Source organism: Brachionichthys hirsutus, chromosome 6 (assembly GCF_040956055.1).
Source record: "Brachionichthys hirsutus isolate HB-005 chromosome 6, CSIRO-AGI_Bhir_v1, whole genome shotgun sequence".
Classification (NCBI taxonomy): domain Eukaryota; kingdom Metazoa; phylum Chordata; class Actinopteri; order Lophiiformes; family Brachionichthyidae; genus Brachionichthys; species Brachionichthys hirsutus.
The window spans coordinates 5845391-5861995 of NC_090902.1; the positions used below are offsets into that span (position 1 = coordinate 5845391).

A 16605-nucleotide genomic window follows, 5' to 3' on the forward strand; every position below is an offset into this window, starting at 1 on the left:
TTCGAAAAAGTGAATTAAATTAATAATAATAATAATAATAATAATAATAATAACAATAAAGTAATTCCTAGTTTGAAAACTACAGATGATTATTCCAGTCGTTAATGGTTCTGGTTCATCTCAAGTCTATCAGTTCTGTTTATAGTCTGCTTCACAGAGAAGCCCACGTCACGCGACACACATCGGCGGCGCGCGCTCGCTCGCTCACTCCAGCGTCTCGTGCGCAGCCCCGCTGGAGACGTCATGAGCGTCTTACTACCCAACATGGCGGACTTCGATACCATTTATGAGTTGGAAGACGAAGAGGAGGAGCGCGTAGTGAGCGAGGAACACCTGCCGAGACTCTGCCCGGAGCCCGTGGTGATGCGAGGGGCCGGCCACATCACGGTGTAAGCTAGTCCGCTGTGCGGGCGTCATTTTGTTCTCGTGTGTTCATCCTCAGCCTTCTTAGCTGATGCTAACCTGCTAGCCACCCGAAACCACAACAACAACAACTACAAAGCAGATGTCCGCGATGTCCAGAGGGGGGTTTGGTTCGCCTCGTATTAATACGGGTTGATCTACCGCACAAAGCTTTATTTCTCAGCCATGGTAGACGAACGGAGCAGCCGGTGTTCGTGGTTAGTTCTCATGTGACGGACGTTACCGTTATCTGGAAGTCCGTGAACGTCACGTTCCCAACGGCGACGTCGGTCTCTTGCGTCATGTTCCACCAGTGTTTACAAATCCGTGTCTTGTCTACGACTTTATATTTTGAATAAGCCTGTTGCTTATTTTCAAGGTGACAACTAGGGGGGGGGGGGGGGGGGGGGGGCATAACGCTTAAATCACGTCACCCAACTCCCACCTTTTCTTCCTCCCCCTTTTTATGAATGGTGCAGCGTATGCTGAGCACAAACTACACACCTTTATCAACCTTCTAAAACAAATGTACATAATTCTGTGATTGGACCAAATAAACGGATGTTGACATTTATTGGAGCAATATTATCAGCTGACAGTGAAATTATAGGCGATAAATATATTCGATTAAAGGTTTTTGTCATTGCACACGCCACAGGGAGCAAGCAATGAATGCGTCAGAATAAGCCACTGTTCTGGATGAAGGGAGTTAATGCACTATTAACGTTAACGTTCATTAACGTGAAGTTTGAAGATCTGTGTATCTATTTTTTTTTTATATATAGTTGTTGTTTACACTCTATGGAAGATCAAACGGTGCATCCAACAACACCGACATACATCTATCATCCCATGCATTGAAACTAATACGCCTGTAAAGATGGCAGTGAGGAGTCAGAAGTTTTGACAATAAATAGCGTTAGTTAGAGGATTGTGTGACGGTCATCTGAGTAAAGAAAAGCAGCAAGAGAGACCATTAAAGGCTTGGCACCGAGGGTTTTTAGTTTTCATTTTCTTCTTCTTTGTTCTTAGAGGTTTGTCTATGGATGAAAAACTCCTTCCATTGTAATATGTCTTATCAGTGCAACCCTAAAGTCCGAGATCTTAAAAAGCAACAAGGGGCAATTTCAGGAAATCATCAGAAAAAGTATTTTAGCTGGTGATCCAGAAGCTCATTACCCTCCTTTTGAGCGTGACACCATCTCCCAGGCAGCAGGGACTAGCGTGCAAGGCGGCACCTGCTCCTTAGGAGCAATAACCGTCGAGGCAATCGCTCGGCGTGTTGCTGGAGGACACGTCACCACAGAGACTGCAGGGCCCGAGGTTGAGCGTCAACCTCCCAGCAAGATGTCGGCCGCTCTGTGTGCTCCTGGAAATAGGCCGGTTGGTTTTTGTCTAACGCGTCGTCTGTGAAAGGGACAGTTATTGGCTTCTGAAAGGTCCACAATTGCTTTAAGTTATGTAACTTACTCTGTTTATGTCCCAACAAACCTTTAGTGTGTACCTCCCTTTCATGCAAAATAAAATGGAAGAAATGCGGATATTTGGTGTTTTTTTTTTTTCTTCCAATCGAGCATTCTTTGTCTCGTCACACAATCCGACACTATATTGCTTATTAGGTGTTTTGGTCCTCATTCGATGGCAACAAAGCAGATTTTGTTTTATGTGTTTTTAACAATATCGGTGCTAAATGTATTTATTTCCTCTCAGGTTTGGACTCGGCAACAGATTTGACACAGAATTTCCCTCTGTTCTCACGGGAAAGGTACAGTTGCTTTTAAGTTTTCTTGCTGCTTTTCTGTTCAATTCCAAGTAGGAATAATTAAGCAATTAAGGCCACAGTGATTCTATTGTTCCTTTGGGTCCTAAACACCCCCCCGACTTCCCTAAGCCGGCCCATTCAGACCTCTGCGAGCGGTTTTTTGATCTGCTGGAGATGCATTTCAACAAACAGTGCGTGGAAAATAGCCTGAATGTGCCGCTGTCCAGCTCTGTAAATGAGTAAGCCGTCTGTGGGGCTCCGTCGGTGTGGACCCCAGTGTTTTCTGAGGGTCCGGCTCCAGGTGATAAAATAATGAAATGAAGACTCTGGCGTAGACAAGAAAGGAAAGCTTCCTGGGTCGGACGCAGAAACACAAAAAGGCTGTAGGGGTAAGAACAGACTGAGGGAAGTGTGGGGCAATAAAAAGTACCTTCAGTATTGTGACCCAGAGTGACACGTGATGGATGAGGTCACAGTTATGATGATTGAAGGGTGCAGATCAGGCCCTGCTGGGCTTTATTCTGTGGTCTTTGGTTGTTTGCAAAGAGACCTTTGCATCCTGTCATAAAAGATTACGACCCCCGTTTTATGGCGTACAGACTCTGGCAGGAATGAGCATCCATTCATGTTGTTGTGCCAGCGCAGCCAGAGGCTCTCGGCTTATCTCCTTCGGAGTCCCTTCTTGCCTTGAACAGTCTCGAGCTCGGTTAGCAAGTCAGAGTCGTAGCATTCAGAGATCTTGTTTCATCTGTGGACGGCATCTGCAAATATCTAGCCGTTAATGGTCTGAAGCTCTTTGATCTTTGTTTCTTCTGAGGAAGGCTTCGTGCCAGTGCCCACCTAGAAACACTTCCACTGCCTCTTACTCTCAGCGATTTGGTTATTCCTTCAATGCTCTGATGATCTCCTCTGGCGCATTGGTCCCCGAATACCTCTTTAATAGCTTTGCTGGGTTTTTTTTCCTAGGTAGCGCCAGAGGAATTCAAAACCAGCATCAGCAGGGTGAACGCATGTTTGAAGAAGAACTTGCCTGTGAATGTGAAGTGGCTTCTCTGCGGCTGCCTGTGTTGCTGCTGCACGGTGGGCTGCAGCCTGTGGCCTGTTATCTGCCTCAACAAGAGAGTGAGTCCCAAACCTTTTGTGATACACACTTTAACTTTCCCTTCCATCAGCGCTGATTGCTCAAGGGCTCTAAGTGTAGAGGGCAATAACTACTCGAGTTGGGGTAGCGGCCCTGTGTAGAAGCAACGCGTTGCGCCGCACAGCTCAAGGTTGTATTATTTAAAAGGTGGTTGTTACCACTCAGAATTAATGGCGGCAAAGTGAGAATTACTAGCTGTTAAAATGGGAGTTCGGTCCATTAATCCCAACGCTGTGGCCGTTAACGTGTTGAGTTGCGTAATGACATCCTGCTCGTCGTCATTTCTCATCTATCCCACCAGACGAGACGATCGATCCACAAGTTGCTGGAGTGGGAAAATAACCGGCTCTACCACAAGGTACGTTAAAAAGACAAATTGCACGTTAGCGCCTGTGTGGAAGTGTTTAATTGTTTGTGTCTGTGTGCGGCGCAAGTGGAGTATCATCGTGACGGATAATGACCATCAATCTGCTCTGTAATCTCTACATTCTAAACCCTCAGACGAGGGTGAGTCAGAGCTAGAGCACAAGGTCTGAGAGGACTGCTAAGGTCAGCAGTAAAATGTCACGTTCATTTTGTGCTGTCTCGCAGCAACAAATTAGAGCTAGTAGTTGAGCGAAGGCATAAAGGAAGCTCTTCAGGGCGTCTGGCCACAGTTTGACCCTGGCGGGACCAGACAGCCCTGCGCCCAGAGTCTTCTGACACTGAAGGAGGACGCGTCAGACACATTTCCGTCTTTGTGTTTGTTGGACGGCCAGTCATTGTGAGTCTCTGTGTGTCTTCTCTCTGCAGCTGGGGCTACACTGGAATCTCAGTAAAAGAAAATGTGAAAGCAGTAATATGATGGAATACGTAAGTAGGCTAAGCTTTACATAGCTACGATTAATCCAACCGCTGAATGAATCGGCACAATATTGTCTTTATAAATCTAATCGTATGTAAAATAATAAAGGACAACTATAAAGTTCTGTTTCATTGTAAATTTAGTCTGCTACCGTAAATTATAAAGAAAAAACAAATCCTCACATTTGGGTAGCAAACCTTGAAAAAGTTTAATACGTTCATAATGAGAATATACAATACCATAGTACTATGGTATAGTAATTCTTGACTGGATATTTTGGAGTGACATTACATCTGTGTAAATGAAAGAAATAGGTTTAGATTCAACATGGAAACTAATCTGGACTGCATTCCGTTTCCTTTCAGATCAATATTAAAAAGTTTACTGTATTACGACATTTCAGTTTTGTCTGTGTAATAATACCCAGTTAGAAAGTTCTTCATAAACTTCATAAGACATTATATGGACTATAAAATGAAGCATTACTGCAAAAATGTTGTAGAAATAAATACGTGTTGCCATTGTCCTAAACCCCACGTTGTCTTTTTCTCTTTAGGTGATTCTTATAGAATTCTTACCCAAATATCCTATATTCAGACCGGACTGAGGAGGCCGTTAACTAAAGACTGGACATGTGGCCCTTGAATCTTATCCGTAGTGCCTTGTATATAACGTGTGTTGGAATAAGGGTCTGCACAGGCTTCCCTCACACATCTCCCAGTACCTTGTGCATTACAGTTTGCAACACTGTCACTTTGCGTCAGAGCAGATTTTGCACATTCTTCCAACAGAACTAGACGCGTGTCGCCTTTGTTGCACTCGGATGCATTTTCGTTACACGTGACAATAAAGTAAAAATCTCTAGAAGTGCATTTACCCCAAAGAACCATCAACCTTGTACCCCATCTGTCATTTCTGCAATCCCCTGCAAAGAATGCGATGCCTCGCCCTTCCGTAGGATTCCTTCTCTTACTCCAGGAGGAGGAAGGCATTGGACAGTTCAAACTACGTGACCATCCTGTTTTCTTTACCTTTGGCCATTTGTACATGGGGAACTAGCTAGTAAAAGAACTTGACCTGTAAATACCATGTTAGAATATGCTGTACAGCGGTATGCCATTGTTTACATGAAGCTCCTTAGCTCTATAGAGAATGTTTTTTCCTGCCAATATATTGCTGTATTAGTTTTTATTAATGAAAGATGCTTACGTACCGCTCTAGGTTATATGGACCTGCTCATCTTTTAAGCCATACTGTTACGAAATACACGATGTCAGACGTTGGACCAATTTTTGCACAGTGCAAAGTAAGGATTTCAGATTAAGATTCATCCAACAGCAGCCGCGCATTTTACCGTGCGGCGATTGCCAATCGAGACTGCTGCGTCTGATGAGCGGTTGTAAAAGATTTCAGCTCGGCACTTCCACTCTATTTACTATCATTTTATCCCAACTTTGCATTAGTTTTCGTAGTTTATTTTTGTATTTTCATTTTTTTTTTTTACTTGTGTTTTTTGTTCCAGATGTGACGAAGCACATGCATCAACACGACATGCAATATTGAGCAGATGTGTCTTTCGTTTCAAACATTCTGTCCAGTGTTAGTATTATTTTCTTTAATCTTAGTCATGAGCTTGCTGCGTTGTGTTGTATTACAGTGCCTCTGGGATGGTCGAGATAGAAATCTGTTCTCTTGAACGAAGGACACTTTAGATCCTCCCAAGTATTGTCCCTGTTACAATTCTTGTAAATGTTTGTCCTGATGACAATCCCTATGGAGATAAAAAATAAATAGTTTTTTCATTTTTATTTTTTTCCATTTGACACTCCTGTTTACTCACGTTTAACACCCATCTGGGTAAAGACGGCTCATTTCTCTGCTAATGCACTTTACCCATTGCCTGCTGCTTCACTGGAAGCTCTTTGTCGCGTTTAACAAGGTGCCGAATCGTTAACTTTAACTAGACAGTCTGCAGTTAGCCGGCACATTTGGAAAGCAGGTACCATAACCTGCTGCTACTTCTCACATGATGGACCAGTGGTCAGAGAAGGCTGGAGCGTCCAGCTGTGTCTTCACAACCCCCGAACACCGAGGTGCTGGGATTCACTTTTTATGATCCTTTCTTTCAGCGGTCGGTCTTTGTTTAAACAAGAGCTTTCTGTAACCTTTTCAGGCAGCAGCACTCCAAAAGTTAAAAAGGAAGTCAAGCCGGCTGCCGCGACCTTAGATTAGTTTGGAATAGAATGATTAACGGTACAGAATAATGCATCAGCCATTTCATTAATTTAGTATTTATGAATAAAATTGCTTGAACCGAAAAACGCTGACATATTTAGCATTTGATGCATTTAGTGAAATGTGGATTTAATGTTACTGAATTTCCAATTCATGGTACTCTCTACCTCTACAACAGTAAATACGACCAGGTGGTGAATGTGTGCAAATCTACACAGGTGAGTTCAGTTACTTGTACAAGGATTAGCGAGACCACCCAGTGACAATTTGAATTTGCTCCTTAACAAAACTGACAGAAGAACTCCAGAAATAGTTTTTAAGACAACTAGGTAACTTACTTATGTGCATAATAGTTAAACATAGCGTGACCTCAGCCCCACATTATGAAACATCTGCTTGTATTTTGAGTACTTGCAGTGCGGTAACGATACGAGACACAGAGCCATGTGTACTTTTTTGCATTCGTAGCAAGTTGTACTGGTATCGCCTCGTTTGAGCCTGGGTGTGTGTGACAGAACGGAAGAGGCTATAAATGAGGGAAGGAGTCGAGGACTGATGTGTGTGTGGTCTTTTATATGTCACTATTCACAAACGAACCACCACCGCTTGTTTTGTTTAGACTTTAAAAAACACAAGGTTTAATTTAATTTGCGTGTGTATATCATGACTACTAAATCCAGGTTTCTTCAGGAAACGCATGCATTCTGAAAGACAGATGAGAACTGATCAAACAAAAATAGGCTTGGTTACGTCTTACATCTATGCATTTCTTTGCCACTAGAGGTCGCACTGACATATGTACAAATTATAAAGATTATTGGACATGGATTGAACTGGCTGACTGTCAAATTCTTCGCTCTCTCATCCTAGAGTTACTTCAGATTTAACACTATCCCGGACGGCAGGAAAACCACGAAATCCGTTGCAGCTCTCTGACCAGGATGAGTGTTTCCAGCAGTATTTACATTCACAAACAGGCAACGTTTCATCGCAGGCGTGATGACACCCCCCCCCCCTCCCCAACAGGTCTTACATCAATTCAGATACAGGAAAGTTCAAAAAGACAAAAGATAATAAACATCTAAACAAGGCCATTCTCCTCTCCCTGTACGACGCATTTGGTGCAGCTGTGATTTAAGGCGAGTATACATTCTGGTGTGTCCTTCAGGTTTAACACAGAACCCACTCATCTTTGAGCATGAGCCGCTACAACGCTTGGAAAATAAATACAGAATACAGATCAATAACCAGAACACAGTTCAATGCACTTGTAGATTAACAACACTTAAAACGAAGCCTTCATCCAAGATGCATTTAGGTTTCCCAGCAATATCATTCTTATCAAATGTTGTATGCAGTCCACGCCGCTAATGCTTAAGCGTGTGAGATGCTATCTTTATGACTTGACCCTTTAAACCCCTTTAATCTGAATATTCTCGTCTGCATCAGCATGAAAAGTGTCGAAGCAAAGGTCACCGTGGTCGTTGCGACAACCTTGCTATTTACAACTAGCTGCTGGTTGGGTTTTAAACGCCACTTTGATGCCCAATCACAAAGAGCGATACCAATGAAGTTGTGTAATCACGCTGCAAAGGATGGTGCGAGACGGCAGGAGTTTGCTTTCATTGACAGTAAATGTCATCTGTAATTCCTAATTACAGACGTCTACATGCATTGCAACCAAGCGCTGCATCTGATCTTTGGATGATGTCTGCATCCCTCGAATGAAGCAATTATTTTTAACAGTAAATCAAAAAGACACAAAAATGGTGTTAAAACTACAACTCGTTTGACTGATTGTCATCTATGCTGTGCTCTGATTAAACACGGTATCAAATCATCTGTACCCGATAAAACTACCGCCGAAAAGGTCGTTTCCATTGTAGACATGGCAGTTCCTCAATCAGCACGTTCTCTATTACATTGGACGCATCCAAGAACGTCACGCACAGAAAGACCCGATTCAAATCAAGGTGAAATAAGACGGAGGTGATGTGTGCGCGCTTGATTTGAAAAGGTTACGGTTCGAGTGTTTAGCTACACCAGACTCCCAGGCCAGGACACCACGGTGAGCGCGACTTTATTCTTCTGCAGCTTCAGCATGGGGATGAGAGAGGAGTTGTTCATTCCCACGGTCGTGGCTCCGTTCACCGCAACGATCTCATCCCCGCACCTGGAGACGAGCGGATCATCAGCACGGACGGCGAGCGGCGGCGCGAAAGCACGTCGGGGCTCAAATCGTGCTCAACTCACTTGAGTCGCCCGTCGAAGTGAGCGGGGGTACCCGGCACGATCGTTTTAATGAAGAAAGGCTGCTGGCCGTGGCTCTCCTCGTAACCCCCCACAATACTGAAGCCCCAGCTCTCACCGTTGGTCTTCTGCAGGACGATGTCCCGGCACCAGTGCATGTGGCTGAAACGAGGAGGGCGGAGTCACATAAAAATGTACAGAGTGCACCAGAAGTGCCGGACAGGAATTGAGACGTTAAGAAGGCGGCTCTACCTCGGTAATCCCAGCCAGCGGGTCCACAGCGGCGTCCAGTTGAGGGCGTCGTCTCGCGGTTCATCCGCGGGGTCCAGGTCGTTCTTGTAGGCAGCGTCTGCGTCCTCCTCCGCGTCCTCGGAGAGGGTCTGGATGACACTGAGGCCCACCTGGGAGTGAGCTGCCTGAGTCTTCAGCACAGAAACGGCCTCGTTGTAGGTCAGCTGGGTCAGATCGATCCCATTGATGCTCAGCAGAACGTCGCCTGAGTACAAAGAGGATTTCCCTTTTAAAATGTCGTTCAACCAGATACAAACACTTCTGATCTGGACGTGATGTTTGAAGACGGCGTGCCATCGTAGCATCGTGGGACATTACAGCACGATTTTCACATTTAATAAGACATGTGTTTACATAAAAATAAAAATAAAATCAGACGACTAATTACGAATACATAACTGTAGCCATGACGACTAACATTACAAAGTCTACGTCTTGTGCTCAGCACCTCTTTTGATGGTGCCGTCTCGGTGCAGACAGCCGACCGGCTGCACACTCGTGATGTAAACCGGTAGGCGGCTGCGGCAGTCTCTCCCCCCGGCTATCGTGATGCCCAGGGAGAGTCGAGGCTCCTTCTTCAAATTCACAGTCTTCTCCTGGTTGGAAAACCCACCGGGAGGATCCTGTATGGACAGCGAGACAAACAATAACAAGCCGTGACCGAAATATTTGACAAAATCACAGAATGACTTCTGAAAATAATGCTGGACTTCAGGATGCAGTTCTTCCACCCACTGTCCACATGAATTATTGCATTTCTTATTTTCTTGGGACACATTCTGTCCTGCCAATTAACTTTGTCTCTACACTCTCCTTTCACTTCAATGATTCCTCTCACGAAACCCCTCGTAGAGACAAATGTGAATCGTTTGAGGAGGATCTGAGAGGCAGCGTGCGAGGATCAACACGAAGCTCTCGTAATGGAGAAGATGTGTGGAAAATGACAGCTTCAACCCAGCCTCGTTGTCCCCCCCCCGAGGCAAGACGAAAAGGCTCGGCTCTGCAGGCGAAAGCTAACTGTTACCAGCTTTGATCCTCGGCCATGCAAAGAAACGGCCCAAGAACAACAGGACGGTGGCCCCGGAGCAGAGAGCGAGCAGCACCCCCCAGGCCTTTTGATCAGGACAGAGGGAGGCCCCCCCGGAGAAGGGCTTTCATCTCTGCACACCAACACAGGTGTCTGCTCGCAAAGCTTCTCACCCCCCCCAGGAAGGATGTGATGCTTTCTCCTGACTGTCTGGTGCAAGCGACAACGACCGATAATCGGATCCGTGTTGTTGCTGCGGTTACAGAATCGTACCTTCATGTAGGTGGACCGGCGCCTGAAGTACTGCAGCTCAGGCCGCCGGGCTGCTCTGCTGTGTTGTCCCTCTCTGCTGCTTCCTCCTTCCTCCTGGCTCTCAGCAGGCCTCATCACCACGAAGTTAACACGCACCTCACTCCCCTGAACAAATGAACATGGAGGACGCTTTTCACCACTAACGGAGGATTTCACGATCATCTCGGTCCGCATATCTAAATTCTGGAAGTATATCCTCAAATATTTATGCTGGATTATCAGATTTACATCACGCAAGAATCGACTACTGAATTTGATGGAGGTCTGAACTCTGAATGCTCTTTCGTTTTTATATTTTTTCCGACCTGCTAACTTTACCCCAGGTCCAATTTCCACATCATTATAAAACGGTCTCTGATTGGTCTGATAACATCCTGGCAGCCTTTGATATAAAGTAGCCTCAGGATGGAATTATATTTGCTGAGACTCAAATATTTGATACATTATCTATGACCGTGAACATACTTCATTTCTACCATCCTCTCAGAAGGCTTTATGGGAACACGGAATGGTGCAACTTCTAGGCTATTAGAGAATCAATGCTACCTGATCGCAATCTAATTTACGGAAATGGCCACAAACCTCCCTCATCTCTGCGTTCAGACCCAGAACTGTCTGTTATATTTAAATTATTCTTAACAGAATCTTCACATTAACATATTATCTATTTGTTTTTACTGGCATAGCACTGACTTTACGTTTGGCCAGCCACCCTCCAACACGTATCTACCAACAACGACAATAACCTAAAGTCAAAATGTGTATATAAACTGTGGAACATGTTGAAATGAACCCAAGCAGCGGTTTAAACCTGGCCAGTGACTGCATTAGGCTTTGTAGCCGATGGACTAAAACACAACAAAGCCCCATCTCTGGTCCTTTCAACATACCTGTATGATCTGGGCAGCACTCTCAGGTGTGCCGTGCCTCAGGTCATGTCCATTGATGGCCAGCACCTTGTCACTGTTCTTTAGTTTCCCATCTCTGGCTGCCAAGCCTCCAGAAAGCAGGTCCAGGATGAAAACGCCGCTCTCATCAGATTTGCGGATGAGTTTGATGCCGAGCGGTTCACTGCGCTGACTCTTCATCAGTGTCACCTGCAGGACTGTTCCAGGGTTGTGACTAGAAGCGGCGTTACCATGGGCACCGTGAGAGGCGCTGGAAGCGGCGGAAGAGGAGGGGTGATGATCAGGCCGCTGATCCCTGGATTTGAAACCCTTCTCCTGCATGACGGTAAGCCTGAGGAGGGCCGGCTGCCGCAGCACCGCCATGGCACGGGCGTGAGGGACTGAAGACAGACTGACGTCATTCACCTGGAGGAAAAAAAGAGACAGAAGCCTCAACAACCACATCTATAGAAGCTCAGGAGCAGAAAGAAGGATAAATCAACACGATAACAAATACTAGACATAAGATAAAATAAAATAAGAGCTGTATGAGGGTTATTAATCATCAAATTTCAACATCTTATTGGTGCAATCGTCACTTATCCCTTCCTGCTAGCGTTGGCCTCGTGCAAACATTTTCAAACTGGTTTAATATTCACTCAAACAGACACAAAGTGCTCACTTTGCATTAACTGCGCGGCCGTAACAGAGCAGAGAGAGTGGATCGAAACGAGTTTGTTCAACAGAAACCAAAACCGTCTCTTGTTCAGGCTGCACGGCTTAAAATTCGTTTTAAAAACCAGCATTTAAAAAATGAAGTTCATGTAAAGTGGTAACTTCTCACCAGCACGGCTAAAGCCGCAACAATAGGTCAGTTGATCAGTGAGTTAATTAAGTGATCTAAATAACATTCAATTAATCAAAAGATTGTTTTAATGATCTAAGACTGGGACTGTCAGTCTGACTTTACACATCAGTCGAGGTCGCATTCGTCTGTTCTGGTCCAAGATGCTCAAAACATCCAAAATAAATACTTGTCATTAAAAACAAAATTAATTCAGTTACTGCTTCATAATAAGTAATATCAGGTAACGCTTTCAAATACCCTCTCAATAACAAGGTGAAGGCAACGTCAGCCACGCCTCGTTACCACGGAGCTAAAGCTTGTTGGCCTTGAATATCCACTTTCCCTGCAGCAGAGCACCGTGTTGACACCACAAGAAAGCAATGACTAAGTGTTAATGTAAAAGCATACGTCTAAGATATGATCCCCCGGCGCCAGCGTGCCGTCGCGAGCTGCCAGCGAATCCCTGACAATCTCCTGGATGACGATGTTTCCCAGCGGCGTGTCTTTGCCCCCGACAATGCGGAGGCCCAGCTCCTCTTCTGGCTCCTCTCTGAACAGCTCCACCACTTTGGCCTCGGCCACCAGGCTGGACCGGAGGGGGGTGTTGTCTAGAAGGACAAAAAAAAAAAAAAGACACGGCAAGAGGAATAAATGCGGCTGTATTTTCTGTTTATAAAGCAAATATTCAATTGTCATCGAGTTGCCACAGATTAAATCTAAGCCTAGAAGATCTAATACTGTAAAGCTACCAGGCTAAAGACAAAAGTTATACAACTAAATTACTTAGATTGTCAACATTCACCACAGTTCACAGGTTCAACGTTATCATAACACGCTTATTATTTTGTATTGAAGTATTTCACTTCAGCTACTGCACACTTGTTTTAACTTCTTTAAAACAGCAATGAAGAAATACTGCTAGGGCTAATTTTTTAGATATTATTCTGTTAAAAATCTATTAACTATATCCCCTCACAGTCAAATCAATTTAAAGGACTATTATGTATATCTCACACCAATCTCTACATATTCTCTTCCAAACTCTCAGAAATAGAAACTAGAAACCAATATTCCGGAGCAAACGTTCCCTTCTAGAGTACAATGAGACATAGAAGCATGGTGGACTTTCTTCCCTGCAAATAAAATAGGCCGGGTTGTAGCACTCGGAATCCGTCAACCTTTTTATTGATCTGTGTGCACACAAACGCACCACACAAGTTTCTACACACTCCAGTCGACCTCTCTACAGTCATGAATAGAAACCAGTCAACATTTTCATTCTTACAAAAATAATACACGCCGTTTCAAAGATCAACAAATTCACAACTTAAATGTACTTTCAAGTCTCGCTGTATTTGATTTATTAAGAATCAACACTGATTTACAACAACGGATGTGGTGGCAACAAAGCGAACTGCTCTCCGTGTTCCAGTCTGCTTTGACATTTGGTTGCAGCTCGGCTTGCAAATTGCTTGTGGGGGGTTTTTCCCCTGATACGAGGCGGCTAAAGCATCTGGGCGCTAATACCTGTTCCCACAACCTGGTAGAGGATTGGTTAATGATTCACCCGACTCTAACCTCTAGACAACCATCTTCAGCGAAGGACTGGTCATCCCAATGTTCACGTTTGTGTCCCTGTACTTGTCCTCTGCCGTCGAGCTGTGCTACAGAATGGCTGATGAAGCCGGTACATACCATCCTCACTTTCCTCATAGGCAGGATTGATGAGCCCGGGTTCCGGCTGGTCGCTGGGGGCATTTTGGGCCTGAGTGGCTGATAGTTTAGCATCACCAGATAACTCCCCGTCACCCTTGCGCCCCTTCAGCTCGTTCCACGAGGGCCTTTTTCTTTTCTCTGCTTCCTCTCTCAGTCTTCTAAAAACAGGACATCTGAGGAGAGACGGGAGCATGAGGAAACCGAAAGAAGAGAGAACGACATGGCCGACGGAGGGAGGGACGTAAAGGAAGAAAATAAATGTTTGTTCTCCTCAAAAAAAAAAACCCTTCAGCAAAGAGAAAAGTTAATGAACATAAAAAAGAGTTCAATGAGATGCGCTGCCTTGCAGGGTGTTGTGGTGAGACAGGTTGAGTCCGAGACAGTCAGGTCTGGGACTGGTGCTCATTCCTCCGCACTGAACTTTGTCTCCTTATTGCTTGCATGGACAGGCTGCAGCAGGACAATAAGCAGCCAACAGGACTGCTGGCCTGCACCTGTCTTCAGCTTTATAATTAAAGTTTTGAATGTTTTAAGACAGAGTTTGAGTTTGGAAGAAATGTTGCCACTTCAAAGAGGGTAGACATTCTTTAGCGTGGCACGCAGAGGTGAAGAACAGATTTGTCAATAGCCGTTTTACGTTCCTGAGGTGTCGTCTGAATTTGTTGGTCGTGACATCAACAGCAGATACAAGGTGTGCTGCGCATGCCTTTGAATTTCCAATAACCAAAAACTCTTTAAGTGCAAATACTACCTGCATAGTCAAATAAAAAAACTCGATGCATATTCAGGTTTGACATTCACAATGCAGGATGACAATTTGGTTAAGGTGCATTTATAATGGTTAATATATATAATCCATTTATTGCCCGAGTGTTTTTATGACGGGCTTTTTTGAGAGAAACTACTTCATCACTTATCGTGATTCCGTCCTGATGATTAACATCAAGCCAAAGTACAACCAGACACAGCAAAGACTCCTGATGTAGTGATAAAAAAAAAAATACATAATGCATGTCTGCTCATAATAAGGTTACAGTATTCATAGACAAGGAACAGCTACTTGCATATCAATCCCAAGTAACCCACTCTGTGTCCAATCACAGGCCAGGTAACGCCTCAAGTATGTCCATCAAACCTTACCTGTTGTGCAGGTGAGGCTGCAGCTCGCAGCGCGGCATCTGCTGGCGACAGTCGTCATTGTAGGGACACGACACGGACAGCTTGTCCAGCAGGTTCCTGACCAGCAGGCTGGAGGCACGACACTGGTGGAGCTGCAGCCGCTGGCGGTCCACAGGGCAGAAGTCCTGGTCTTTCAAGAAGCTGCTCAGACAGTGAAAGCAATAGGTGTGGCCACAAGGGGTGTCCATGGGTCTGATGAGGGGCTGCAGACAGATGTGGCAAACCAGTTCGTCGTCCACATCGTCCCGGTACTCGTACAGATGAACTTCCACACCGTCGTGCTGCTGGCCACACTCCTTGCAGACCCGTGCCCAGGACAGTCCTGCAGTGCCGTTGCTGCTGGACACTTTTGGTTCCGTTGCAGCCATTGTCTTAGGTCAATCAAAAAGTCTTTCAAAAAAGATCTAAAGCTTCTTGCCTCCTTAAAAACTGATTTTAGCAGAATTGACTCCGTCTGCACGTCCCAGGCTAAAATCCATTGAGATGTGAACGAGTGCTCCCAAGGAAACCTTCATCTTGATTTTCTGTCGAATGTAGGTCCACAGCAGAAATTGGACTATTCCTACTCTGGCCCGCCAGCGCCACAGGAAATGGCAAATCCCCAGAGCGGCAGCAGTAGGGCAGCAAGGCACAGGTGTTTCCGCTCAGCTTGTTTCCTGAAGGACAAAAGGAATTCTCAGCTCAAACACGAGGCACCTCGCAAAACACCGAAAGGGCTAAAGTGTTTGAAATAAGGCAACAGCCAAACCCATGCTAACGGGGAGGAACGAAGGCACGGCTCTCCATGAGCGCAAGAGCGTTGAATAAAGTGTGCAGAAATACAAGCCCTTTACTAAGGACCTCTTTACACCCAATCGGCAGCGGTCTCCATCCCTACGCGCAGCTCTTAATCTCCTTTAATTCCCTCTCATAATGAGAGTGCTGATGAGGAACACATTCTTCTGAGGATATATATATATATATATATAAATAAACACATCCATAAAATACTCTAAATTATTTGATTATTTTAGTTTGTAGCAGCTTTTCAGATAAAATGCACACAAACGAAGCGCATGGATTGTGAATGACACACAAATGCCGTTTATATATTTATATTTGGTGCATGAATTGGCATCAAGTCAGAGTAAATGGTATTAGAACAACACAAAGAAGATGTTCTGAAACTAAACAAGACCTCTCTTCATAAGACTGCACAGTTCCAGGGGGGGCTAAAGAAATACTTCAGCCTTGGAGCAACTTACAAGGCTGATATCTTTGCTGTCAGACCCGGAGTAGGCGCCCCAAACAAACCTGAGACTCTACCAGCAGCCTGAAGGCTGAGTGAAACCAGAGTCTCCTCTCTCCAGTTGCATGCTGTGAGAATAATGACTGTGTGTGTGTGTGTGTGTGAATGCATGCACATACTTGTGGACATGAGCATGAATGTGTATGGACTCTGATTGCACCGCTGCAACTAGGGAGGGAATCGAGGGGCTCAGACTTGCGCGACCTCAAGCAAAGTAGTCAAAGCGTGGCTGATTACAAACACACGGCATTAATATCAAACGTGTGCGCACATACGTGCACACTGGCCGAGGTCGCACAGGCCTTCCTTGTCGCCATCTTCTCAAGTGATACAATATCCTGAAATGGATATGGGTCAAGCATCCTGTAGCACAGCGAGGGAGGCACAGTCGAGTCCAGGCAGCGTTCCATTTCTTTTTGAAGCC

The 16605-nt window shown here is 45.0% G+C and overlaps 2 protein-coding genes across 2 annotated transcripts; one reads left to right on the forward strand and one right to left on the reverse strand.

Annotated features, from left to right (window-relative positions):
- Positions 1-243: 243 nt before the first annotated feature.
- chic1 (cysteine-rich hydrophobic domain 1) lies at positions 244-5957 on the forward strand. Its single transcript, XM_068740361.1, has 6 exons — positions 244-389; positions 2113-2167; positions 3131-3286; positions 3607-3663; positions 4098-4157; positions 4706-5957. The coding sequence occupies exons 1-6, from the start codon at positions 244-246 to the stop codon at positions 4754-4756; spliced, it is 525 nt and encodes a 174-aa protein (XP_068596462.1). The 3' UTR covers positions 4757-5957.
- A 1439-nt stretch (positions 5958-7396) lies between these two features.
- On the reverse strand, positions 7397-15261 carry lnx2b (ligand of numb-protein X 2b). The gene is made up of 9 exons (XM_068740284.1): positions 14855-15261; positions 13694-13887; positions 12407-12606; positions 11155-11577; positions 10226-10369; positions 9374-9548; positions 8887-9130; positions 8638-8796; positions 7397-8557 (listed from the first exon to the last, which is right to left on the reverse strand). Exons 1-9 carry the CDS (start codon positions 15259-15261, stop codon positions 8422-8424), a joined length of 2082 nt encoding a protein of 693 aa, XP_068596385.1. The 3' UTR covers positions 7397-8421.
- Positions 15262-16605: the final 1344 nt, after the last annotated feature.

Excerpts from the sequence above, each read along its gene's own strand:
- lnx2b (XM_068740284.1), bottom strand. The coding sequence starts at position 15,261 with ATGGCTGCAACGGAACCAAAAGTGTCCAGCAGCAACGGCACTGCAGGA. Across the intron at positions 8,797-8,886 it reads CGCTGGCTGGGATTACCGAG|CCACATGCACTGGTGCCGGG; the intron begins GTAGAGCCGCCT and ends TCCTCGTTTCAG. Across the intron at positions 8,558-8,637 it reads CACTTCGACGGGCGACTCAA|GTGCGGGGATGAGATCGTTG; the intron begins GTGAGTTGAGCA and ends GCTCGTCTCCAG.
- chic1 (XM_068740361.1), top strand. The coding sequence starts at position 244 with ATGAGCGTCTTACTACCCAACATGGCGGACTTCGATACCATTTATGAG. Across the intron at positions 2,168-3,130 it reads CCTCTGTTCTCACGGGAAAG|GTAGCGCCAGAGGAATTCAA; the intron begins GTACAGTTGCTT and ends TTTTTTTCCTAG. Across the intron at positions 3,664-4,097 it reads ATAACCGGCTCTACCACAAG|CTGGGGCTACACTGGAATCT; the intron begins GTACGTTAAAAA and ends TTCTCTCTGCAG.